The sequence below is a fragment of the Fibroporia radiculosa genome (assembly GCF_000313525.1).
Source record: "Fibroporia radiculosa TFFH 294 genomic supercontigs, scaffold926, whole genome shotgun sequence".
Lineage (NCBI taxonomy): Eukaryota > Fungi > Basidiomycota > Agaricomycetes > Polyporales > Fibroporiaceae > Fibroporia > Fibroporia radiculosa.
Genome location: NW_012133248.1, coordinates 18,603 through 43,707, shown reverse-complemented (window position 1 = coordinate 43,707; position 25,105 = coordinate 18,603). Strand labels below are relative to the sequence as shown.

General features: G+C 50.4%; 8 protein-coding genes across 8 annotated transcripts; 6 read left to right on the top strand and 2 right to left on the bottom strand.

The window, feature by feature from the left end:
- Window positions 1-434: 434 nt before the first annotated feature.
- Window positions 435-961, top strand: FIBRA_01814 (uncharacterized protein; the record flags this gene model as incomplete). The annotated part of the gene is made up of 5 exons (XM_012323685.1): window positions 435-467; window positions 529-611; window positions 660-684; window positions 741-807; window positions 858-961. 5 exons carry the CDS (start codon window positions 435-437, stop codon window positions 959-961), a joined length of 312 nt encoding a protein of 103 aa, XP_012179075.1.
- A 981-nt stretch (window positions 962-1,942) lies between these two features.
- Window positions 1,943-6,119, top strand: FIBRA_01813 (uncharacterized protein; the record flags this gene model as incomplete). The annotated part of the gene is made up of 24 exons (XM_012323684.1): window positions 1,943-1,988; window positions 2,043-2,377; window positions 2,439-2,667; window positions 2,726-2,860; window positions 2,912-3,010; window positions 3,069-3,250; window positions 3,300-3,414; window positions 3,482-3,543; window positions 3,601-3,708; window positions 3,766-3,858; window positions 3,912-4,172; window positions 4,238-4,412; window positions 4,466-4,529; window positions 4,579-4,640; window positions 4,700-4,795; window positions 4,849-4,872; window positions 4,925-4,965; window positions 5,017-5,184; window positions 5,239-5,284; window positions 5,334-5,379; window positions 5,430-5,605; window positions 5,655-5,722; window positions 5,775-5,817; window positions 5,872-6,119. 24 exons carry the CDS (start codon window positions 1,943-1,945, stop codon window positions 6,117-6,119), a joined length of 2,922 nt encoding a protein of 973 aa, XP_012179074.1.
- Window positions 6,120-6,408: 289 nt separating this feature from the next.
- FIBRA_01812 (uncharacterized protein) lies at window positions 6,409-7,563 on the bottom strand (the record flags this gene model as incomplete). Its single annotated transcript, XM_012323683.1, has 3 exons — window positions 6,409-7,039; window positions 7,099-7,274; window positions 7,330-7,563. 3 exons carry the CDS (start codon window positions 7,561-7,563, stop codon window positions 6,409-6,411), a joined length of 1,041 nt encoding a protein of 346 aa, XP_012179073.1.
- A 1,008-nt stretch (window positions 7,564-8,571) lies between these two features.
- On the top strand, window positions 8,572-9,157 carry FIBRA_01811 (uncharacterized protein; the record flags this gene model as incomplete). Its single annotated transcript, XM_012323682.1, has 5 exons — window positions 8,572-8,666; window positions 8,729-8,821; window positions 8,878-8,986; window positions 9,036-9,053; window positions 9,101-9,157. 5 exons carry the CDS (start codon window positions 8,572-8,574, stop codon window positions 9,155-9,157), a joined length of 372 nt encoding a protein of 123 aa, XP_012179072.1.
- Window positions 9,158-17,332: 8,175 nt separating this feature from the next.
- FIBRA_01810 (uncharacterized protein) lies at window positions 17,333-18,232 on the top strand (the record flags this gene model as incomplete). Its single annotated transcript, XM_012323681.1, has 5 exons — window positions 17,333-17,390; window positions 17,448-17,505; window positions 17,563-17,716; window positions 17,784-17,997; window positions 18,105-18,232. 5 exons carry the CDS (start codon window positions 17,333-17,335, stop codon window positions 18,230-18,232), a joined length of 612 nt encoding a protein of 203 aa, XP_012179071.1.
- Window positions 18,233-18,590: 358 nt separating this feature from the next.
- FIBRA_01809 (uncharacterized protein) lies at window positions 18,591-20,170 on the top strand (the record flags this gene model as incomplete). Its single annotated transcript, XM_012323680.1, has 2 exons — window positions 18,591-18,632; window positions 18,686-20,170. 2 exons carry the CDS (start codon window positions 18,591-18,593, stop codon window positions 20,168-20,170), a joined length of 1,527 nt encoding a protein of 508 aa, XP_012179070.1.
- An 861-nt stretch (window positions 20,171-21,031) lies between these two features.
- On the bottom strand, window positions 21,032-22,247 carry FIBRA_01808 (uncharacterized protein; the record flags this gene model as incomplete). Its single annotated transcript, XM_012323679.1, has 7 exons — window positions 21,032-21,051; window positions 21,107-21,490; window positions 21,546-21,696; window positions 21,756-21,926; window positions 21,986-22,077; window positions 22,138-22,178; window positions 22,234-22,247. The coding sequence occupies 7 exons, from the start codon at window positions 22,245-22,247 to the stop codon at window positions 21,032-21,034; spliced, it is 873 nt and encodes a 290-aa protein (XP_012179069.1).
- Window positions 22,248-22,836: 589 nt separating this feature from the next.
- FIBRA_01807 (uncharacterized protein) lies at window positions 22,837-25,075 on the top strand (the record flags this gene model as incomplete). The annotated part of the gene is made up of 6 exons (XM_012323678.1): window positions 22,837-23,974; window positions 24,398-24,417; window positions 24,494-24,625; window positions 24,690-24,740; window positions 24,799-24,889; window positions 24,957-25,075. The coding sequence occupies 6 exons, from the start codon at window positions 22,837-22,839 to the stop codon at window positions 25,073-25,075; spliced, it is 1,551 nt and encodes a 516-aa protein (XP_012179068.1).
- Between the last annotated feature and the right edge of the window lie 30 nt (window positions 25,076-25,105).

Here is a 25,105-nt window from a genome sequence, read left to right as displayed (position 1 = left end):
GCCAGTCGACTGGGCTGCGCTCTATGCAGCGGGTTCCCCCCCCCCCCTGCTGAGTCTTTTTTTTTGGCTCCCATTTATTGTCCGCAAGGGCCTGGCCCTATGTAGACATAACGTACGGTACATGCGCTACTCCCATGTGTACGATATCGAAGCAGAAACATTGGACTTGCGGAGTCTTGACTGAGGGATCTGAGAGTCATTCCGGTCCTCCAGATTGATATATCGTGCCTTGACCACGTGTAAATTACGTCACATTCAAGTCACACCTCCATGCGGCCACGCAGCGGCGCAGTCTTGGTGCCAACTTGGTGCAGTCAACTGGCGACTCCACTGCGCCTCGCTATAAAGCCAGTGTTCCTGCCCGCTCTCACACACCTCGAACTCCAACTCTCATACCCACAGCCCACTCGATTCCCCACAATACCAATTTCACGATGGTCAAAGGCTCAGACGTTTGTCTTATTTTGGTATGCATCCCCTTCAACAGCCCTCCAAGCAGTCTGTTGAGCTGCCCATATGCATGACTAGATCGCTATCATATTCCCTCCAGCTGCTGCAGCGTTTATCACGGGGTGCAGCTGTGACCTACTCATCAATATCCTCCTGACAGTGTAAGTGATTATACATGTATCGGGTTTCGTGAATTCATCGCTTTGCAGTTTAGGATATCTTCCAGGCCATATTGTATGTTTCGTTGATAATTTTACTTATGATTCTGACGCTCACGATTCGCTCCGTAGCATGCGTTCTGGCTGATTTACAGAAAGATGAAGGCAGAAGAGCGATACGGCCGAGGCGGCTTCCAGTGTATGTGCCCCTCCGTAGTACCTTCTTTCTGTACTGATCACAACGTACAGACATCGGGAACGGTCAGTACGAGCCTTTGTACGGCGGCCCGGCTGGTGTTGCCCCTCCGCCTGCTGCGAACTACGGCGCCACTGGAGGCAATTATGTCCGGTGAAACGTTCAAACATGGCTTTTCGTTCATTCGTTTTCGCATTTTCACCCGTGAATAATTATGTATACCGCATATGCTCCTGTCGCTCCTCCAGACTGTATACGTATTCGTTGAATAGCTGTACTGTGCGCCCAATCATGCGAACATCGCGAAAGCAACAAGGCCATGGCTACATGTACATGACCAGAGTTATCAGATGGAGTGAACACACTGCTTGCGTATTGTTATAATCACATGCATAGAATATTGATGTATCTCCCGTGACAAACTCTTCTACCGTAGCAATGCGGCAACAAAGTAATAAAGGAAGAAAGATGCACAAGCACCCAAATCAATATTGCACCATAAAACCACTTCAGAAGCTGCGGTGGGAGAGCCGCTGCGTCTGTACACAACAGGTGCTTCCGAGAAGATTATCGTATCCAAACAATGGCCTCACAGTTTTCTGTATAACCGCAAAACAATGTCATAAGTTCCAATTATGACCTAGTATCACCCTCATTGTAATGCTGACGGCCCATTTTGCAAGTCATCGACAACACCCTAGACAGATGGGCACACAGATCGCGCCGTTGAGCAACAAAGGCATAGCGAATCATAGTCACTAGAGAAAAAGGACACAACGCGTCATACGATAGTATATAGCAAGAGGAAGGGGAACAGGAAGAGGACAACGGAGATTCGGGCAAGAAATTGTTATCAGCTTTAGTTCGAGCGGCGACCGAAAGCGCGACGCGTTCTCGACGCGTCTCGTGTCTCGTCGCGTCGCGTAACGCGCGTGAATTTGGCAGCCAAATATTCCTCCACGGCTGTTGGTACTGTCTTAGTCTATCATCTCCAACCCTGTATAGGGCCAGTCGTACTCTTGCTACACGTTTCCTACCCAGGTGACAATCCCGCTTGACCGCTTCTTACAAACAATTTTCCGTGAGAGGCTGCTAGTTGTCATCAATATTCACAAATATCGCCGTCAACTTCGCAAGCATGTCGTTAATGTATGGGAAGGAGAAGGATGCAGATCATGAGATTGGTGAGCCTCGCGTGTGAATACGTTAGTTTGCTTTGAACTCATACAGACGTGTAGACAATACTTCACATCCTGGGTTCATCAAGTTCTTTGCGGGGCTGCCTCCCAAATCTCCTGAGACGGGCACAGTGCGCCTCTTCTTTCGAAACGAATATTACTCGGCGCATGGGCCTGATGCACTTTACGTCGCTTCTCATGTTTTCCGCACGAACTCTGTTGTCAAGTATCTCGGGGCAGGGGGCAAGTCTGGCCTTCCCAGTGTGACTATGACGGAGAGTTTGGCGAAACAATTTCTTAGAGAAGCCTTGACGGCTAAACAGCTCAAGGTCGAAATATGGGGCCCCGAGGCTGGACAAGGAAAGAAGGCGACCAAGTTCAAGTTGGATAAGGAGGTGCGCCGTGCTCCACTACCGCTACATTCCTTGTGATGCTGACTGTAGACTTTGTATGAAGGCTTCACCAGGTAACTTGCAGGCTGTGGAAGACCTCTTATTCGTCAATACGGATATCCTGTCCGCACCCATTGTTATGGCTATTAAGACTGCGTCTACGTCTGCCGTGGGCGGCGGCTCATCCAAGGCAAAAACAACATCCATTGGCATTGCCTTCGCGGACACAAGCACTCGTGAAATTGGGGTTGCCGATTTCGCTGACAACGACTTGTTCTCGAACATTGAGGCACGTTACTGTACCACCTGCTGATATTGAGTCTTGGCTTACATGTTTTCTAAAGACGCTAGTAATTCAGTTGTCTGTGAAAGAGGCGCTCATACCCACCGGGACCTCGAGTGGGACGACTGAACGGGATTTTGAGCTGAAGAAACTTAAAGAGGTTCTTGACCGCTGTGGCGTGGTCATCACAGAGCGCAAACCAAGTCAGTGAGTTGCACACAGCTCGTTGTTGCCGTGCTGACATGCACATATAGGCGAGTTCACTGCGAAGAATATAAAAGATGACATGGTTAGGCTCTTGAACCCAAGTTCCATACCATCGTCATCGAATGTCGATACCTCCCAAGTTATCCGTACGTGTTTGCACAATCTTGTTCGAAATCATCGAGGAGTTAATCCTGCGATGGTTAGCCGAGCTTTCGCTCCCTGTTGCTCCGTCTGCGTTATCGGCGCTCGTCTCCTACCTCTCCCTTCTGACGGATCCAAGTAATCACGGCGCATTTACACTCCGCGCGCATGATCTATCACAGTTTATGAAACTGGATGCTAGCGCGCTCAGGGCCTTGAATCTCATCGAGGCTCCTGGAACTATAGTGCGTTTTGTAATCACTCGCTACTACCTACGCCTTATTTTGCTCCTAGGGTTCGAACAAAAACACTACTTTGTTCGGGCTATTGAACAAGTGCAAGACTGCGCAGGGCTCTAGACTTTTGGGTAGCTGGCTCAAGCAGCCCTTGGTCAATCTGCATGAAATTCGTTCGTGTTTCTTCCGGCGGTGTTTCTAGTAAGGGTATCGCGCTTACTGATTTCGTGATTGTGTCAGACAAGCGACAGAACTTGGTCGAAATTCTTGTAGAAGATGCAAACGCCAGGAGGATTCTCCAAGTAGGGTTCATCGGAGGCTAGTGCTGGCTGGCTGATTTTCTGAGATCGAATTAATAGGATGATTACCTGAAGATGATGCCTGACATGCATCGAATTTGCAAGCGATTTCAAAAGTCCGTGGCATCCCTTGAGGACGTTGTACGCATATACCAAGCTGTTCTGAAGGTAACGATGATGGTATCAACGACCTACCTTCAAACTTACTCGAAATTTTCTCATTAGTTGGAAGGTCTTATCGCTACCGTTGAGGGAATTGAGACGGTGCACGAGGGGTACAAGGAGTTGATTGAGGAAACATACCTCACGAAGTTGCAAGTGCGTTCAATAATACGATGAACAGGCTAGTTTTATACCCGTTGCCTCAACAGGAATCTAACAGTAGTCTGTCCAAGTACGCTGAGATGGTGGAGCAGACCCTTGATCTTGATGAACTGGAACGTCACAACTTTGTTATCAAACCAGACTACGACGCCCGGTTGCAGACGTTGGCCGATAAACTCAAGGACCTGCGAGATGGCCTCGACCAGGAACATCGAGATGTGGCTAATGACTTGGACATCGAAATTGACAAGAAGTTGCACCTGGAGAATTCTCCTACTTACGGCTACTGCTTCCGGGTTACGAAGAACGTGTGTCTCTAGTTCTTTTTGAGACACTCGTATGTCATTGACACGTGCCAATTGCTCTCTAACAGGATTCAAAAGTCATCGCGAAGCAGAAGAAGAAATACACCGAGTTATGCACCCTCAAAAATGGTGTATTTTTTACTACACGCACGTTGAAAGAGCTTGCCACAGACTATCAAGAAACCACGGAAATGTATGCCAAAACCCAGAGTGGATTGGTCAAGGAAGTCGTCAACATTGCTTGTAAGCTGCTCAATAATCTCAAGATACAATTTGGGAGTCCTGACATCAGCAAGCTACTTACACGCCCGTACTTGAGTCCTGGAACACCGTCCTCGCACATTTGGATGTGATTGTCAGGTAAACGTCTGAATTCAATCGCGAAAAGCTGGTATTGATGATAGTTCAGTTTCTCTCATGTGGCAGTAAATGCGCCGGAGAGTTATGTGAAACCTCAAGTCTTGGAGCAAGGTAAACTACTTACGCGCTCTTTTGTTGAATTGTTGAATAAATCTCACGGTTTGACATAGGTTCGGGCAGTTTGATTCTTAAGGACGCACGCCATCCGTGCCTAGAAGTTCAAGACGACATGAGCTTCATACCAAATGACATCCAGATGATCAAGGGTACGTTGAGTTGCGATGTTCAGATTGCTAACAGCTGAACATGTCTTGGCAAGACGAAAGCGAGTTTCAGATTATCAGTAAGATTCTTTTCTCGAAAAGGGTCTTCTGAACTCACGATTTCCCGCACAGCTGGTCCAAACATGGGAGGCAAGAGCACATACATTCGCCAGGTTCACACTCATTCATCTCTTCTCGCCCGACATTGACCCGAATATCAACAGACAGGCGTTATCGCTCTCATGGCGCAGACTGGGAGCTTCGTTCCCTGCTCAGAAGCGAGCTTGCCGGTGTTTGATTCAATTCTGTGTCGTGTTGGTGCCGGGGACAGCCAGTTGAAGGGAATCTCCACATTCATGGCAGAGATGCTGGAGACCGCCACCATTCTTCGGGTTTGTTTCGCCCCCTTTCTCGTCCAATGGGGATTCACTCATTATCCTGTCTAGTCGGCGTCAAAAGATTCGCTCATAATCATTGACGAGCTGGGGCGAGGTGAGACCACAATACAATTTGTACTTGCGCCTAATGCATCGTTACATAGGAACTTCGACCTATGATGGGTTCGGACTAGCGTGGGCTATCTCAGAGTTTGTGATACCAAACTCAATGAGTTTTCGCGGCCTAACTCTATCGCCAGGCATATAGCCTCCAAAATCCGCGCCTTTTGTCTCTTTGCCACTCATTTTCATGAGCTTACTGCTTTAGATCAAGAGATAACCCATGTAAAGAACCTTCACGTAGTTGCACACGTGTCAAAGTCCGATGAGAATACTCGCGACCGCGACATCACTCTCTTATACAAAGTGGAGCCTGGTGAGCTGAGCTGTTTCATGTATGACATATCTTCGACGTGATTTCGCAGGTGTTTGCGATCAAAGCTTCGGAATCCACGTCGCTGAGCTGGCAAACTTCCCTGAGAACGTTGTAAAGGTCAGTCAGCAGCTGGCTGCGGTCTATTGGTGCTCACTCGATATACCTTCAGCTGGCCAAGCGCAAAGCAGACGAGCTCGAGGACTTTAACACTGGTATGTGTATGTGATTTAGCGCAATCAGACTCTCATCTAACTTGTGGCCGGCAGCGGAGGAACGCCAAGGAGACCTAGAGTTACCAGCGAATGTGATCGAAGAAGGGACAAAGATCATCGAGGACCTGTTGCGAACTTGGGCATCGCATGTGTCAGAACACGATGGCGAAGATGTTGTTATGAGTGATGCGGAAGACGCTTCTCACGTCGCTCAGCTAGAAGAACTGAAAAAATGCGTAGAACAGTTCCGGCCTCAGATTGAGAGCAACCCTTGGGTTCAAAATGTTCTTGCGTCCCTGTGAGGTGGCTATGGTTATCCACATTATGCTACATCATTGTATAATTACTGCTATCGTAATGCTTTGTTGTTTCTTTCTAGCTTTCGATGCTGTAGTCTACTCCTGCATGTCAATACTCGGAATGAGAACATTTATGGACGTGATATCACACGAATAAGCCTCCGTTGCTGGATCTTTGATTGTGGTTCCCCCCTTGGCTTCGTTAGCGTGTCCGTTGTGTTCAAGGAAGAAAAGTAGCACGTCTATTTATGGGGTTGGAAGGACACGTACAAACAATGCCCGAGTGCAAATGTCACGATCCATATCTCTTACTCAAACCATCATATATTAGAAAGATGAGCGCACTGCTCGGAACAGCTCGCGCCGCTGTGATTCCACACCCAGCATACAATCCCCTTACGCCCTGCGCCTTGTACATCGCCTTGAAGGTGCCCAAGAAAGTTGAGCCTGGTTCACCTGCAACCCTCGGTCGAAGCTCCGCCTCCGTCTGCATCGCACTCTTGACACTGTCCGCGGGGAATAAGGCGACGTTGTACGCGACACCTGCACTCGCGCCCGCTACAGCAGATTCCCAGGCATGCAGCTCCTTCTTGTCCTTCGCTGCGACATGTCGCCGCGCGAGGAGCAGCGTTGCTACTGCCTCCTTGGATGCGAACCAAGCTGCGGCTCCGCCGGTTTCGCGGATAAACGTTGCGGTTTGTCCGAGCCAGAGACCACGGAGGCCGTCTGTGCGGATGATAGAAGTGAGGACCGACAGCGGGCCAGGGGGCCTGATGAGAGTACTAGGAGGCTGCAATGATGAAGAATGATTCGGAATAGAAGCGGCCGCTCCTGCCAGAACAGCTGACGCCTCGGGGAATGGTACCCTGGGAGCCATCAGCATCTGTACCTGCATCTTACACTTGACAAGTTCGATGGGGGTCCTAGAAGCCAGCCACATCAGTGATCTGCTTTGCTTGGGCCCAGAGAATCATCAACGCACAGTACAAAGCTTGTCAGGGATCCTGCCCCTGCCCCCGCTATTGCAAGCTGCCCCAACGAGAGCTGCTCCGTCATCGACAGACTATTTGCCCATCGGATTGTGTTTTGAAACTCTGTATACGTCCAGAACAAGCACGCATTTTCCGCCATTGCTCCTACGATGGGAGCCGGCAATCCCTGCTCGACATGAAGCTCTTGTTTATGGCTGTGCTAGAGGATTGAGAGAACTTACTCTATATAGTCCGCGAATTCCCTCCTTCCTCCATGTCTGCACTAGACAGTCTATGGGACCGTTAAATCGGGCCGTTTTATCCAATACTTGCGATTGAAGACGAACTTTGGTGAGGTCGAATGGATGCTCGAAAAATTTGGATGCGATGCCCGCAGCACTGCCAAAGCTGATGTCTTTCAGTGCACGAATGCTCATCGGGTCGGCGACCTCTGCGTCCACAGGCGAAGACTCCATAGTAGCCAAGAAACAATTTGTGAAAGTCGCGGATTTGAATGTACTAGCGCATGGCAAATAACTAGAGAGAATTGATATCAAACCGCCGGAAGAGGAGCGCTGGTTGCACGTACGGATGAAGATGCACGTATCACAGGGCGGTTCGGCGGAAATATCAGTGCTAGGTTGATATCAAAGAACAGTTTCTAAGCGTTCAGGTGTACATGATTGATTATGGTCGAATCCTGATCAAAGTTGGAACCCGTGGTCTGGCCACTCAAAAGCGTCAATTACTTTTTTGTATGTGCACTCTTGCTCAGCCACAGTCTGAGCAGGATTCCATTACTACATAGAAATCTCATATCAACTGCCATTACGCGCGAGCCTTGCTTCGTTGACATTTCTTATCGCTCCGCATCCGCCGGGGGCTTTCAGCTCGCCTTCAGGCCACTCAGACAGAAATGTCATACCTGTACATGGCCTTCCTGGTCCTAGGTCGCCACCATATTTGTCGGTGTAATCCTCCGACTTGTAGGCGGAGAGCGGGCTGTTCTCAGTCTACTCCCACAACGGCCATAATCTGAGTGATGGTGCACCAGTGACATTTATATCTTTGACATCTTGAGCAGTGAACAGCCTCCGGTAGATGTATATTCCGCCGGAGCCTGAGGGAATCGTAGTGTATACCCAGTGTACGTCCCCATCTCAAGTTTTTGCCCTGGATAGACACCTTTGACAGATATCTGATTTACTCAATGACCATAAGATGGTGTGCGTTCGTTTCATACCATGTCCTCCGGTGAATAGGATCGGATGCTACCGAAAGCCACGTAGCTGTTCGCAAGCTCGCTTGTTCGTAGTCGAAAGGCCGTTGCACCTTTTGACCACACCCTCTTCTTCGCTCCGACTTGTGTGTCCTCCCCACCAGACTTTCAACCTGACCGCTCTCAAGGATACTATTGCATAAGATTAGATGTCTCAAGCGTGTCCTATCGAATCCTCTTGACTGTATAATTTAGATTATACACTATGTCCGACCCGTATGTGCCTGTGGTTCCACCAACTGGTGAAACATTGAATGGAACCTATGGAGCCATGCTGATTGGTGTCTTGGTTGCTGCTATGTGAGTAGATCTCTGCATATTTACAGCACAGGGGTCAAAGTAACGTCAACTCTTGCTCTCAGTCTCTTCGGTGCAACCAACGTGCAAGTGTACATGTATGCAATACACAATCCCCATGATTCAATCTGGAATAAGCTCGTCGTCGGTGCTTTATGGTATGCTTCATTTCGAAGCCATTTGAACGCCTCCGTTGATCCAGCTTAAAATCCAGGATACTGGATGCAGTCCATACGGCGCTCTGCTTTCATCTGGTGTACTGGTACCTTATCACAAATTACTACCGACCCCCCGAACTTCTTGATATAGTTTGGAGTTTCAAGGTGGGTGAGATGTCAGACGTCGCTGTATGCATTTTACGCATTTCTTCAGGCCCAAATCATCGTTGTCGTGCGTGAATTCTCCGGCTCGATTCATTGTATAATTATCTTTCACAGGCCATCTTGATCATATTTGTCCACACGTTAGTTGACATGGCTCCATTTGCTTCCTGATCACGATGAATAACCTTTTTTCCATGCCAGATTATATGTGCTACGAATATGGAAATGTATGTGTCTTCGTCAGACTTTAGAACGAGGCTCACCTGAGTAGTGGATATTATGGTGCACAGTGCAACGCCTTGGACTCGGAGGCTTATCCCTATCTTTGTTGTACGTCCCAGTCCTTCCTTTCAAGAAGCTAACAAAATAATACTTGTACTATTATGTGAAGAGCGTGTGTTTGCTCACTGGTTACGGTAAGTTGTGTTTTTCGTCCATCACATAAGAAGCCGGCGTCATCTTCCTCTCAAATTCCGATAGTGGCTGGTATAGGTGAGTATGTTACCTGAATTGTGATTCAGAGCTAGTTGCCCACGATTATCGGTTCCTCAGTATTGTGCTATGAAATGTGAGTCTCTGACCCATATCCAAGTCGGAGTCGCATTCTCTGTAGGCTCAACTCGCTCTTCCCACAGTGTTAAATTCACCAAATTCGCCCAAATGTTTCAGCCGGACCGAGAGGTATGCTACATTCGCATGCGCTATCATTCTCCTCGCTGAAGTACCCGTTCAGTGGGTGGTCTTTTACTCATTAGGAACGGCTGCTTCCCTTGATGCTATCATTGCTGTGTGCGTCTTCCGGCTGCTGACGGTCTGTCGTACGGGCTTCCTAAGGTCTGTGCATTTTAGTAGCCTCGCTTTTGCAGCAATCGACGTACTCATCGGCTGTATGCAATAGCATTGACTTCTCCCTGACATGGCTGATGCAATATGCATTGCACACTGGTGTCATTACCCTGCAAGTATTGAAAAGCGCCATGCTCTTATTCCATAGATGCTAAAGTTTCCTCAACTGCGCAGGCTATGTTCTCTTACGTGCATCATGATGGTACACGCTAATTTTTCCTATCTTATTCGCCTGTTGAGCATTCACTCTAGATGGCGGCGCTTCCTTACACGTTCGCGATCATAAGTGTCAATTTCTGCCTTCCCAAATGTGTGTATTTTTCCATTTTTCTCATCTATATCTCTTGACTATATCGAAGAGCAGTATACGTGAACTCTTTCATGGCTATGTATGTCTCATATCAAGCGATCCTTACTGTCCAACTTTAAATGACCCTCGATGCTATGCTATCGTCCACAAGGTTCAACGCTCGTAGATCATTGCGAGCGACCGGACCTCGTACCACACAGAGTTACGCTTTGCGTTCTTCTGAGCCATGGGCCTCGACAACAAGTCATGGCGAACAAAAATCTGCATTCTCGCGTAGTAACCACAGCCACGGCAACATCAGTTCATTGGGCCATGGCCCACGCTCTCCAATGAGAGGATATTTCAACGGAAACTCCGCTCAGGTCAGTCCCAGACCGTCCTGCGTTGATGATTAGATTGTGGACGATGATGATGCAATTCAAGACTAGCGGAAGCGATTTCCGCCTTGGTCGTGGCCCTCCATCTCCGCGTATGCCTCCCGAGGTTCATGTCCGTAGAGTCATCACAACTACGGCGGCGGGGAATTCCATTACTTATGAGGGTGTAACTGCTAGTAGTACAGAATTGGCGGAGGACTCGAAAATGGAAAGTGTATAGTAGCCCCCAATTTCGAACATCAGATGCATACATATGTACGAGCCTCTAAAACTTTCAACGGAAACATGGATCTGTGTGCATGCTAACATGATATTCCCTAAGTCTCTAGTTCAGAATCCGACAGAAATTAAATAACACTTGAGTCTTCATAAGACTTTTTTTGCGCAAACTCACCCGTCGGATGTGCCGAGGACGGCGCGGAATGAATTCGATCGAATACCGAGTTTGAATTCCGGTCGCGCGCGTCGATCAGACTCACTGCGCATCCACCTTACATAACGAATCTCGGCCCTACAGTTTATCTGGCCTGGCCGCTTGGTTTACGGACACAGCGCTCGGGCATTTTCAACATGTTGTTCATGCCGCGTCTCAAGGTACCTCCGTGCGTAACGAGGAGCTCACAGTGCCATAAATCATCTTCCAGATGCATTGATCCTTCGCGAAATTTTGGTACAGCCAATGTTGTCCCGAAGATGAAGGGCGCACATAGATGACGAGAAACAGTTTAGATGAAGATGCCGCTGGAGTTGAATTTTAGAGGGAGACATTCTTCGGAATGTGGATACCACGAAGCAAAAAACATCCGAGCATCTTCGTCTGTCTGTAAGTCGTGCAGCGCGAGCCTCTCTGTTTCACCGTTATAGCAACCGCTTCACAATTTGGCCACGGGCATGAAAACTTGTAGCACGCTCGCAATAAGAACCATACAGATCGAGGTGAGCTGGGACATGACCCGCAATCTCAGCACCGACTCGAGGCAGACCATGGAATAAGAACACGAGATGGCTGTCACAAGTCTGGCAGCGGGCAGAACCAGGATTCTAATTCTCGAGGTTCAAAGAACTCGAGAAGCCGACACTGAGCTATTGTCGCAGTCCTGAGCAATATCAAAACCCATGACGGTTGGTATCTTGCCCTGTCTACCCATCGTGAGACGCGACGGTTGTTTTGTGGCAAACAAGTATGTCTTCTAAATTTTTGCTGTTGTTCAGCTGTGCCTTAAAGTTCAGTATATCTTTGCCACAGCCTAATGTCTATCACTGCGACGGGTGTCATGGCAGCGTAACGATGGTGTTGGCTTCAGACTGCTTGAGGAAACAAACTTGTGTTATTCTCGCTTCAAGATTCTATTCCCTTTATCATCATTTGTGCCTGGAACTAGGGATGCGTTGGGCACTCGGGCCTATGAACGGTAATGTCATTCACAAAAATATGAATATCACCATCAGCGCACCTCGAGCGAGTCTGATCATCTGCACCTAGTGTTCGTACGTGTGAATATCCTACTTCAGGCAGGCTCCACTTCAAATAGATTTATGTCCTCAACTTAAGGGGCTAGCGTTACGGGAACCTAACTCTCCTGCCTTCAAAGTCTCTTTCTTCCTGAGGTGAGAGTGCCTGCTGACTACTGTCGTAAACATGAATTCATTTGGCGAGACTCATCAGCAGAACTGCTGGTGCATTCATGCTGATGTTCCTCGAGCTAGATCGATTGTTCGGCTATGCTGACTGCCGGCGGCAGCCGGTTTGACATACATATTTGCTTCTTTTTCTGAACATTGACATTGTGTGAGTGTGCGCCGCTTCCGCTGCTCGTCCGTTTAAGGAAAAGTTGCATGTCCTTTGAGATCCATACACTCTCACTGCTTTCATATGTTTGGTTGTATGCATCACATCTGTGGGATATGGATGGCAAGGGCTGTATAAAAGTTGTCTAGTGTAGGCTTTCCAGCCCTGAGCTGTTGCAGCAGGAACTGCCCAATGTCGTCGATTCAATCTGAACTTACGAGCACCCTGGGGTGTATTTTCATCGGGACGTTATTCTCATTCGCGTCAGTTGTTCCCATCTAGTAACGCGTAGTAGCTGAACAAACTTGCTATAGGTTGTATGGCGGGACATGTGCCCAGGCCTTGTACTATGCGTGGAACTACCGAAAAGACAACTGGACACTCAAGACTCTGGTATGTTGTGATGTTCACTGGCATTCATACCAACCCCATGACTTTGCTGCATAGGTAGCACTTGTGTGGTCCGTTCTTGCTCCTTTGCTGAGGTTGTACTATTCTTCGTTTAATTTCATTGAAGGATTGTCGACACCGCAAAGGTCATTACAGAAGCACAGGTAGAACTTCCCATCGGATATAGTATTTTGGTTTGACTGTATATTGCTCCCCTGAGGAACTTTGGTATTACTTTGTGCAACGTCATTCCAATCTTTTGTCCTTGTTCAGTCTTGATCAGTGAGTCATATGCTGACTCAGTTCAGTGTGGGAAATACTCACACTCACTTTGGTACTTTTGTGTAGTGCATACGGGGTGTGCCTTCCTGCCTTTCAAAAATATGCTTTCGTTGACGTTATCACCTGTCTTACTATTATATAGGCTCAGTTGCTCCTTGAAGTGAGTAGGGTCGTGTTTATCGATCACGACATATATTGACTCTGAGTTTTAGTCAATCACGAGGATACTTGTCCAATCGTGCGTCATCACTAATTTATGACGTTGAACGCGCATATAATCAGTTTTCTTGAAGTTTCTTCATGTACAAGATTTCGGCGTGTAAGTTTAGTTCATTGAGAAACGTTGCATACTCATTGCAATTCAAAGTGATACAGAGAGGGCCTTACAGATATTTCTTTTATTTCATTGCGGTGGGTTTATCGGCTCACTTATGTGAGCAGGTCTGAATTTTACGACAGCTACCATTGCTTCTAGCCGATATCGGTGATTGTTCCACATCATATGTGAGACCGCTGATTTTAACACAGAATATCGATGCTGCTAGCATCAAGCTTGTGTACGCTACTGTGTCTTTTCTCCTGTTGAATCTAAATTTATGCAATTCACCATTAGGGACAACATATTGTGGGCATGTCGATTCATTGATGATACTTTGATGTGTCACTGGTATTCATTGATTTTTTGTACCAGGCTCACAATCACACAAATCTCTGGTGCTTTTACGAGCGAAAAGGTAGGATTTTCCAGTAGAACAATTGCTACGTTCTCTGACACGCTGCGTGTAGGCCCCAGGAGCATTGGAAATTGCCACCTCACTGCTTGTGGATGTTTTCATTACAACTGTGCTATGCTACGTTCTGCAGGGTAGCAAGTCCGGTTTCCGGCGGTACGAATCCGATCAGAATCAGTGCTTGGTCAAAGGTGTTTTTCTTACGTACTACCTACTGCAGCACAGAAACAATCTTGTCGAAGCTGGTTGTCTACACGGTCAATCGTGGAGTCTTACAATGGCGAGTTGGAGTAACATTCCTAGAGATACTTGACTGATTAGAGAACTCACAGCTTCGTCACACTCCTCGGTTTCACGATCGTGAGTCTGGTTCTGAATCGTCGCATTCTTCGTCTGATAGAATGTCGATTTTATCAGTACCTGGCTGTTGATATCCACAAGGGTACGATGTACTCGGAGATATTTACCGCTGCTGTTGGGACGGGTAAGTCGCGATTAGCTTGTGCGGAAGCTAGATGATAATAGCGAACACTAGTCTATGCAAATTCATTCTTAGCAATGTGAGTCCATCCTAATCGTGTTTCAAGGATATCTCTCTGAATCGAGCAGGTTGAACTTGCGCAATCGTCTGGGACAGACAGAGGTTGACGCTCCAACCTCCGAATTCGCCATGGAGATCTGGGGTGATTGATTCCCAGTGGCCAGTAGTGGTTCGAGTGTACGTGTACAATACCATCCGACTGATATAGGGGCGTCAAATACTCGATGCTCGCATACGTTCAACGTTTCTCTGACGCAAGTCATCGCTTACCCTAACGGCTCACACCGAACTCGGACTCAAAGGGAACGCACATTTCTCATAAGACTACAAACGCTCACAGACGTGGATTGTAAATAGAGGTGTACGGAAAAGTTGCATTAAAAAATGTATTGTCCGTTGGAAAGTCAATGGTGTGGAAAGTATTTCACGGGTTCCCTGCGTCTGCCTTCCACCAAGAGAGATGAGGTACTGAACTTCAATCGCAACGTACACTAACGAACCGCCAACCTACTTTCACGGGCTTTGCAATCTCGTCATTGCTTCCCAGGTTGGAACGACTTTCACAATGCTATACACACATATTCCTAGGTACGCACTAGGACGCTGTGTCAGCCTGAGAGCGACGGCACCCAGAAGCCCACCAACAATCAATCGGGCAGCAATGAACGCAAAAATGTTCAAAACCCGAAGAAAGCTGTCACATCCAGTTCTTGAGATTGCAGAAAATCACCCAGGAGCTTGCCATAGATCAAGATTCGTGCGTGTGATTGTGTGCGCGAGCGTGCCGGCGTACGCAGCATACATCTGATCACTGAACGCCCAGTCGCCGAGCAGCCTACAGGACACCGGTCATCAGCAAAGCAGCTTGTCCAATCGGTCCCGCCACGCGGTCAAATTTGATGTCCAGATTCGTGCGACGCCCGGCAAACTAGGTGAAAATCAAAATGTCAAGAGAGTAGTGCTAGTGGGGATACCGCAGCACGAAGACGCCATTCGGAGCCGCGCCGGAGTGGGAAGGGTCTGGATGACCGGTCGGTGGAAACACGCCCGTGCGACAATTTTTTGCTAATTGATCAGAGTGGCTTGTTCCGCTCGAAGAGCCGGAGCATTGACGACATACTGAACGTATGCTTCGCGCAATTCTCTTCTTGCAGTCAACGCGGCCGGTATGCACCCTCCAACGAAAAGCGATACATAAGAAGCCAGCAAGAAACCAATAGCCAACCGTTCAGAGAAGCTATTGTCACGATAGCAGGGTAGAGGTCAGAGTAGAGACTTGTAGATGAGGTCGCAGACCCGGGGTAGCGGCCTGTTGGGGAGGGTAGAGGGGATCACTTTCAGGGCGATGATTTCGTTCTGCGTGTAGCAGCGTGACAATGGCATTATGTGATCCGGATGGTGCCCGTTCCGAGGCTACTGCGGCACAAGGTACAGATGCAGTTGTGGAATTCCACGCAAGCGTGCGACATTTCTATCACTTGAATAGAGCCATATGTCAATTTCGGCAATACCATGATTTTGGTGGCGTTACCGGGGAAACATTCGCCTTGTCTTCCATGCCTCGTGGCAGCTGTCGAGGATGTATACTGATGTCGACTCGAGATCTGACTTAAACTTTCAGGAAGATCTCGATGATCGACGTTCGCAGCTGACATTTTGACAATACCCCGAGGTCTTGGGAAGAGAGTGCAAAGGTGGATGGTAGAGCGCATGGTCAGCAGGAACGAGAATGATGGTATGTTGTGTGCGCTGGCAAGACGAGAGAGGCTCTCTCGCGAACGGCGCCGAATGCGTTGGGTGCGGACCACGCGTGTCGCGGGTCGGAAGCGCATATATCTATGTGAAAAAAAAAAGAAACACCCAAACGTCGCGGGAGGAAGTGCATGAAAAGTGCTGTATGATCCAATAAGTTCCGAAACGTAGAAAAGAACGCTTCGTATGCGCTTACGTGGAGGCTGGACGCGCGTACCGGGGAAGAGTACATGTAACTGTCGGGTCAGCATGTCGAGGGCGACGTAAACGTCGAACCAAACTCCGTGAGCGTTTGAGCTTTCAGTAAACGGGTAAGAAGGGCCAATGATATACGAGGGAGCGAAAGGGGGCAGGGCTCCGTGCCGTCACTTGCAGGGGTGGCGTTGTCGGCGGGATGAGCGCTCGTTGGTCCATAATCGCCCACGTAAAACGATGCGCGTCATCAAAAAACAGATATATCATCTTGAAGCCCACCTGAACGAAACATGCTGAGCAATAAATTTACGAAAGTGATTGACGACGAAGAGAACAAGACGCAAGGCAAGAGATGAGTAAGGGAGCGGCGCCAGACGAACCCCGAAGATTTGATTGCGATACACGAGTGCAGCTGCACCTAGCTACCGGCCGAGGCGAAGCATGAGCCTAAAGAACGAATCATCGGACGGCGGATGCTGGGCTCTGGGGATTTGGCCCATCGATATGGCAAGGATGCGACTGAGAGATTCAGGCCAAATGCGATTAGGAGGGGTTATCCGGGAGCTTGAGTTGAGTACCTCCGCCGAGGGTGTGAGAGCAAGGATCCTGATGCAGGAAGAATTCTGCGCTAAGGCGGCTTATGGGCGCGAGGACGTGATAGAGTGGGTCGAAGCGGGTGAGGGCGAGAGTGTTCTGCCGGATTGGGAAGGGCAGCGCATCATGGCTCCCTAATTGGGCCTCATCCTCCAGGGCGGGCGTCATCGCGGACGTCGAGGCTCAGCCAACGATGCTGACGGCCTGCTGACCAACACACTCGAGGTAGGGGGCTCAGATCGTGAGCTGGCCACGGCCCAGCCAGAACGAGCGCAATTGTCCCACATCCGCTGACCGTCCTCTAGGCTCCTGTCCTCCGAGTCCGCACTATGGAAACTTGCTCCCCGCTCAGGCGCCCCTCTTCACTTAAAAGCCCCCCTCCACCCCCCTCATCTCCTCACCACCCACCCCGTTGAATGTGTTTCCCCGGAAAGCGTACTAGACGAGCCCTTTCCGACGCCGACTCCACCCAGCCCCCCCCACGCGACACAAAGCTTCAGCAACCCACCACAACCTCGGCCGCCGCACCCACAGCAGCCATGTCTTCCCCCAAGATCGCCATCATCATCTACTCCATGTACGGCCACATCGCCACAAGTGAGTCCCTGCTCTCACACCGCTTCGTTCTCATACTGACCGCCGACTCCCTTGCAGTGGCCGAGGCGGTAAAGAGCGGTGTCGAATCTGCCGGCGGGAAGGCGACGATCTATCAGTACGTCCCTGGCGAGAAATACGCCTCTAATGTAGGCTGACATATATGCCCACTCAGAATCGCCGAGACCCTCCCCGCTGAGGTGCTCGAGAAGATGCATGCGCCCCCGAAGCGCGACTACCCCGTTATCGCGCCGACAGACCTCCCCCAGTTCGATGGCTTCATCTTTGGCGTGCCCACCCGGTATGGCAACATGCCCGCTCAGGTCAAGGTGTGTACCTCGTGCTCCCGCCCCTATCGCGTCCGTGACGCATGCTCACATTTACCCGCACTGCCAGGCGTTCTGGGACGCGACCGGCGGTCTTTGGGCCCAGGGATCGCTTGCGAACAAATATGTATCGGTCTTTGTGTCGACCGGCACCCCCGGAGGTGGACAGGAAATGACCGTCGTGAACATGATGTCCACTTTTGTCCATCACGGCCTCATTTTCGTTCCCCTCGGCTACAGCAAGACCTTCGGCCAGCTGGCAAACCTCACCGAGGTCCGCGGCGGTGAGTCCGCTTCTGTTCCCGTTCACCTATTCCACATCGTTTTTGCGCCTTCACCGCGCATATACCCACTTATTTCGCGTATGCTCACGCATATATCCACCCTACAGGCTCCCCATGGGGCGCAGGCACCTTTGCCGGTGCAGACGGCTCGCGCACTCCGACCGAGCTTGAGATCACCCTCGCGAAGACCCAGGGCGAGCACTTCTACAGCATCATCTCCAAGGTCCAGTTCTAGACGCGCTCTCGCCCTAGAAGCGGCTACCGTTCCGAATAGAAGAGATGGACGCGGAAGCTCTTTGGCGCGTACGTTGGATCGTTATGCACTATGAACCATCTCAATTTGTATCGATATATATTTTTATGTGAGGATTATTTCAACGACTATCTCGTCCGTGATGTTGCTGTTCGTAATATGAGGCACGAATCAATCGGGGGAACACTGTGATCATATTCGGCCCGTAGTTGAGTGTACTTTTGAGCGCGAGCCAGAGGTGCGCTTGCGGTGACAGCGGTGCGATGATTCGAGCCGCTCAAGGATATCTAATGTGACTGCTGTGTGAGCCGCTTCTACCTACTCTTATGTGTAACAGATGATGTCTCTCCCACCACCTGGTACCTCAGGACTTCCGATGGTTGTGCGTATACAAGTCCTTCTTGGGCCATTATGTTACTCAGCTTCTCGCTGCAGCATACTTCGGGGATCCCCGCTGACGTGCTCAATGCCATCACACGACGCGTCTATGACGAGATGCCAATACACTTGATATACATACCTGAATTTCGGCTTATGGACAGGATGGCCGTGCGAGAGCACGTCGAAGCCATGCTGACCAAGAACGCGGGGCTTGTCGAACAACTTCCTCGCCAACAGCGCAACAATCATGGCCACGACCCACGAGGACTGGCCCTCGGCAGGCTGGTGGAGGCGCGAACGCGGTATGCCATCCTCTCTCACCGGTGGCTGAACAGGGAGCCGACGTACTCGGAGATGCTGCAGGCCCCTGATTCCGCTCAGCGCCCCGGGAGTCCTGGGTACGAAAAGCTGCAGAGATTCTGCAGTGTGGCGGCGCACCTCGGCATCGACTTTGCGTGGACCGATACGTGCTGCATCGACAAGGGCAGCAGCTCCGAACTCGACGAGTCCATCCGCTCTATGTATCGGTGGTACCACAACGCGGCGATATGCATCGTGTACTTTGCTGATACTACATCGCTCGAGGACCTGCCCCACGATGAGTGGTTCACTCGGGGATGGACACTGCAGGAGTTGCTGGCCCCGAGGAGGGTCAAGTGTTTTGGAAGGGGGTGGGTCCCGCTGACGAGTGCGCAGGCTGACATCGATAAGGACACCGCGGCAGCCGGCGGCGTGCGGAAGTTTGTCTCTACACCGCTGCTGCAGCACTTGGCCTCGGGTGCGGGGATTCGAGTCGAGGACATGATGTCCTACTCCCCAGGCCCCACCGACGTCCCAAAGCGCATGGCCTGGGCGGCGAGACGAACGACAACCAGAGGCGAGGATCGAGCATACTGCTTGATGGGGATGTTTGGTGTTAGCATCCCCACCGCGTACGGCGAGGGACCCGACCTGGCGTTCTTCAGGCTTGTAGAGGCGATCATCCAGGTCTCCAACGACCCCGCCATCTTGGACTGGATAGGCTCGCCTGCGGCCACGAGCCACCCAACACGAATGGTGCCTTCATCGCCGGGCTGCTACCTGGGGCGCATCACCCGGGACGAAGAGGAGACTGTACTGTTCGGCGAGGAACCGCTCGTTCTGACCAACAAGGGGCTGCGCATGGAGATGTTCATCGTGCGTGTGCCAGACATCCGGTTTGCCCGTGATATCGACAAGTCTGGGACGAGGGCCATCTTTCCGTGCAGGTCAGAATGGTTCGTGGAAAGAGAGGTTCATGTGGACACAGGCGGAACGCACAAATTCATTTTGGAAGAGGCTTACGCTATTGGCATCTGGGGTTGTCGAGGTACGCGGGCGGCCCGATATTTTGCCTGCATCCTTGCGTCCCCGCTCGACCCGAAGTCCAGTCTGAAATACTGGGCCAAAGTCGAGGAACATACCAATTACATCTTGCTAACCCCGTCCGAAAAGTTCAGGAGCTACTTGAATGCCAAGCACCGGCAGGGAGATCTACAGTTGGAGACGGTATATCTGTAGAGGATAACATGTTTTTCCATGAATATGCTATCGCAATTGTGATTACTGTTCAAGAAGAACGAGTTTATTGACCGGGAAAAACATGTACAACGGCACCTGCTTTCAATGGAGTCTATCAGCATCTGAATAAATACCCTGAGATGCATGGGCTCAGAATCTTTCTCGATGCCGTGTTGAATGGAACTACACCAGACTATCAAAGGAGAACAGATTTTCGGATGATCAAAACGTTTCATTCACCACCGAAAAAGCTTGAGTTGCGCCCACATGCTGGCCTTATGGCAGTGTCAAGTGAGAGATGGAATCAGGCGCTTGAGAACCAGAACAAACATTGAACTCGCGTCCGACCCTGGCCGAACGCTGCGTTTCTGGAATATGGACATACGGTGGAACTTCATATTTACCACCAGCCGTGCTGCCCTATCAATGACACTTGAAAAACGTGTTCGGGTGGTAGGCAATCACGAATTGCGGCCTGCATGATGGCTAAAACTCATGTAGTGGTTCGTTCTTTGTCCTTAACACATGTAGACATCAAGTTTGCGTACCCCTCGCATTGTGACAATCATGGACAAGCAATAAAATCCAGGTACTACACCTTTTAAGCCTCTCAAGCCAGTTCTGCAATTCGATAAAGCCACTGCGGGCTTCCAGCTGGGATGACAGGCGCATGTACGCCCCGACCTTTTCCTATGTACATATGTGCCGCAATAGCCGCGAGGACGGTGTGAGAACTTCCGCACCCAACGAGCAATTCGAGCTGCATGCCTGCACATAGTATGTGCACGGAAACGCGACGTTACAGATACAACACATAGATGTCACAACAATGATACACGACACGGCCTAAAGATATAACCCTCATCGCTGCTCCCTCGGTTCTGCGAGCGCAGATGTCAGTGTATACATACGGATCAGCGACAGAGTAACGCTTACGTGACCACTGGATGTTCAAAATCAAGTTATCATATCCACGCCCGTGCAGTTTATCCATCGCCCGCTGCGCGACCCCGCGATCCTCGAAGCTGACGAATGCAAAGCCCTTGCCGGCACCTGTCTCGCGATCGCGGCCCACATAGACACGCGCGACCCGACCGAACGCGCCAAACAGATCGCGCAAATCGTTCTCCTGGGTGTCCTCCGAGATGTTCGTGACCCGCAGTGTGGGTAGATCGTCCCGAGAGCCACCGGGCCGCGACATCGCTTCGCCCGGACCACGCCCGCCGCTTCGCATGGACGGGGGGACATACTTCCCAGTGCCCGAAGGTGCCGCAGCCGCAGGTTCCGCGGGCGTTCCTGTGTCGTCTCCACCAGGGGTATCTAGGAAAACATCCGTCAGCAACCGCTGGTGCGATCAGTAGGATGAACACCATACCAGCACCGTCGAGGCCAGGCAGAGAATCCTTGTAGGGACATTTTGCGGTGAAATGGTCGCCCTTGCACAGACGGCAGACAACTTTGCCGGCACCAGCTCTCACGAGGTTGTTCTTCATCGTTTGCTCGGCAGATGGCTCGGGCTCGGATGACTGGGGGTAGGATGAATACGTCGTACGTTTACTCACCGATGAAATGCTGCCATGCACACCTTGTTTCCCGCACTGAGCTTCAAAGCGACGTTCTCCCCAACTGTCGTGGTCGCCCTGTCTGGACCAGGCTTGTTGCCCTTCTCCTGGCCGAACTTGGCCCACATCTTTCGCTCAGCGACCGTGTGGTCGACGACCGCTTTCTGCAGGGTCCGCTTTATTTTCTTCGTGATCTGTATGCACACACGAATAAGCGAAATGATACGATGCAGCGGCTGCATGGAAGACTTACCTTGACCTTCTTCCCCTCATCGTTTACTGTGTACTCAACAGTAGTCCTGATGCCATTCTCGTCGATGGTGTCTTCGATCTTAGGGGGCTGTTCTGCAAGAGTTTCAAGGATAAGATGTGGTAGGACGCATGAAAATGGTTCCCAAAACTTACCGAGTTCGTCGACATCGTCCGCCCACGAAGTTTTTGGTGCCCTAGAATGGGTGGTCAGCAAGAACTTCGACGAGATCGTCCTCTTCAAATGCTCACGCTGCGCTCGCCATGGTAAATGCTCGCAATGCAGGGACTTCGGAAAAATCGAGCTAAGAGACTTCTGAAAAGTGGTGGACTATTAAAGTCCGTCGAAGGATCTAATCGCGCGATGTTGTGTGACACCTAGTGACTGCACGTCACGGTGCCGCTGTCTTTGACCTGTCTATGTGCTGCGATTTCTACTCGAGCACTATCTGTCTGTCTGCTTCCACATTATGGTATCTGTACTTCCCAACTTACTCAGCCGACTGCGCAGGCGATCAAACTCATAGATGATGTTCACATTTCTAATTCTCCATCCAATGAGCGTGGCAGTATTTCTCATGTCCTATGGAGATATCTCGCCTTCACATCGCCCAGGACTCAGGATGGATCGTTGACAGCATACGTCAGCGCCGCACTGCCTGTCATTACTTTTGACGACATTATAAACAATTTCCTCGACAATCCCGTAGACCCCGCTTATAAGTATCCTCAAAGTATCCTCACCACAGTCTTTCCCTTTACCCCTAGGCATTATCACTTGCTTTGGAATTCGGCGATCTGTGAGTGGTGCATAAGTTGGCTTTGATTTTCTCTTCAATCTAATTAGTGTGCAGAATGGATTGGGAAGATGTATACCTATTCCCCTTTGCCCTAGCGTTGACCGTCCTGGAATATATGGCCATCTGTTTTGGATTGCCTTCTCCGGGCCCTCAACGTGACCATTTTGCACCTCACCCATCAGCCAAATTCGAGGGTTACTACACGCGTGTTCAGTTGGAAGACGGAGGTACCTTGGCTCTCATCTTTTGCTGGGTTAAAAACGCGAAGATACGCGAGAATCTAGTCTGCGTGATTCACGCGCCGGCAGATGGAAGCAAAGTACCTTCTTTCTACCATGAAATATACCCTGAACAGTTATCCATCACGGCCAAAGATCCCACCTCTAAGACGCCCTCATTCCGAATCAATGTGCCAGGGCTAGGCAATATGACGGTTACATCGAGTCGAACAGAATACACCCTCGCCATCCCCGATGTACGACTATCTCTGACCCTCTGCCTGACAAATCACACATCTTGGTTGAGGACTCGTCCCCTCTCAGGGCCCATGGGCCCGCTGGCGCGTCTATCCCGTTATCTTCCTCTGAACTGGCATGTTTATTCATTGGCGAGCGATGCGGATTATACCATTGTACTCGCGGGCCGTACGTACACAGGTCATGGAGTTGCACATCTAGAGAAGAACTGGGGAAGATCTTTTCCGAGTGGTTGGCTCTGGAGTCAGACTTTCAAGGTGGACAATGAAACTATATGCCTTGCAGGCGGTTCGGCCCTCCCTGGTGTGCAAGCGTATTTGGTCGGGTACCGTTCGACTGGACTCTGCTGGGACTTCAGGCCACCATTCACGATGGGCATCGGACTATTTTCGCCATTTCTACGTGTACAGTGCGATAGCGGAGCTGGTGTGGTTGAATTAGAAGCTAGGACATGGCTCAGAAAGCTGAAGGTTAACATACACGCTCCCGTTGACTCGTTTATCGGATTACCTGCGCCACTGAAGGACGGGCATCAGCCTCAATTCGCTTTCGAAAGTTTTCGCGCCACGGTAATAACCGAAGCATACATTCGCTGTTGGCCATGGGGAGGGTGGGAACGAGCAGAGGAAGACCATCCGAAGACTGTCGAGAACGAAGTATCCAGTGCTTCTCTTGAGTTCGGTGGTATCTTCTCTCACCTCGTAAACCACTACGACAGTAAGTAGTTCACGACGGTCAGTATCATAGGGTAAGTGCGTCCACTGGTACACAATAAGAGGTCACTGATAGACGTGCTGGGTTTCTAGCTGTCCCGGCTGGCTGCTCTATTCATCGAAGGCCGAGCGCCCGGCTACGTGTTCTAGACTCCACAGGCTGGGAGCCGTGGCTGGTAGTGTGCGGGTACTGCATCCTTGCGAGCGCGATATAAACATAGGTAGTGTCGTGGACGTCTTGAGCTTTTCGCGTTCTGTATAAGATGTTCGTCGCAATGGTATACATCTATGTTGCAAGCCCACGTGATGAAGCTCTGGGAGGCTCCATCACCCAAGACGACAGGGCAGCAGGGTCATATGCCCCTTGAGTCCGTCAGATGCTCAGCCTGCTCCAGACTTCTAATGCTTACCACCCGTATTTGCCCAGATATGGCCCGCATTCGCCCTGTGACCCCTATATAAATCTCCCCGCAGCTCCTTCCCACTCATTCTTGCGCACCTCTCGCACGCACACGACTCGAAGGGCGACTCCTCCCTCGCCTGCTCCGTGACGAACCCTCAGCCGCGATCTATCATTCTCCTCGACATGTCCGACGGCAGCGCAACCTCCGTAGAGATCAACGATGCTCTCTTCTGCACCCATTTCAAGGAGGTCGTGAGTATCCAGTCGCTTTTCGTGGTGCGTATCGTGCACTGATGTACTTCATGTTGTCCCACAGTGCACTGAATGCTCCTTCGACGGACGGGAAGAGAACGACAGCTTCTTCGGGGTGCGTGCACTGACTGAACTTATGTATCTGTCCCTCCGTGTTTACTGATTTTCCTCAGTTTGACCCGATAGACCGCGAGGGCATCGAAGCTCCGCCCGCCAGCGTCAACAAGGACGGCGAATACCAGTGCAAGAAGCATGGCTCTACCTGTGCGTTTCCTGATACTGTATATCGCGACGCGCCTGTGGATTGACACGTCGTCCAGCCTGCAACCAGTGCTTCGGGTGGAAGAAGCAGATCACCAGGGCCCGGACGGCCGCCAAGAAGGCGGGCAGGAAGTAGTCGCGAGTGTACGTCTTGCTGGAGGATCGAAATCACGAACGTACGTTGTATAAAGAGGAAGGTGTAAGAAGTGTGATTTGTGG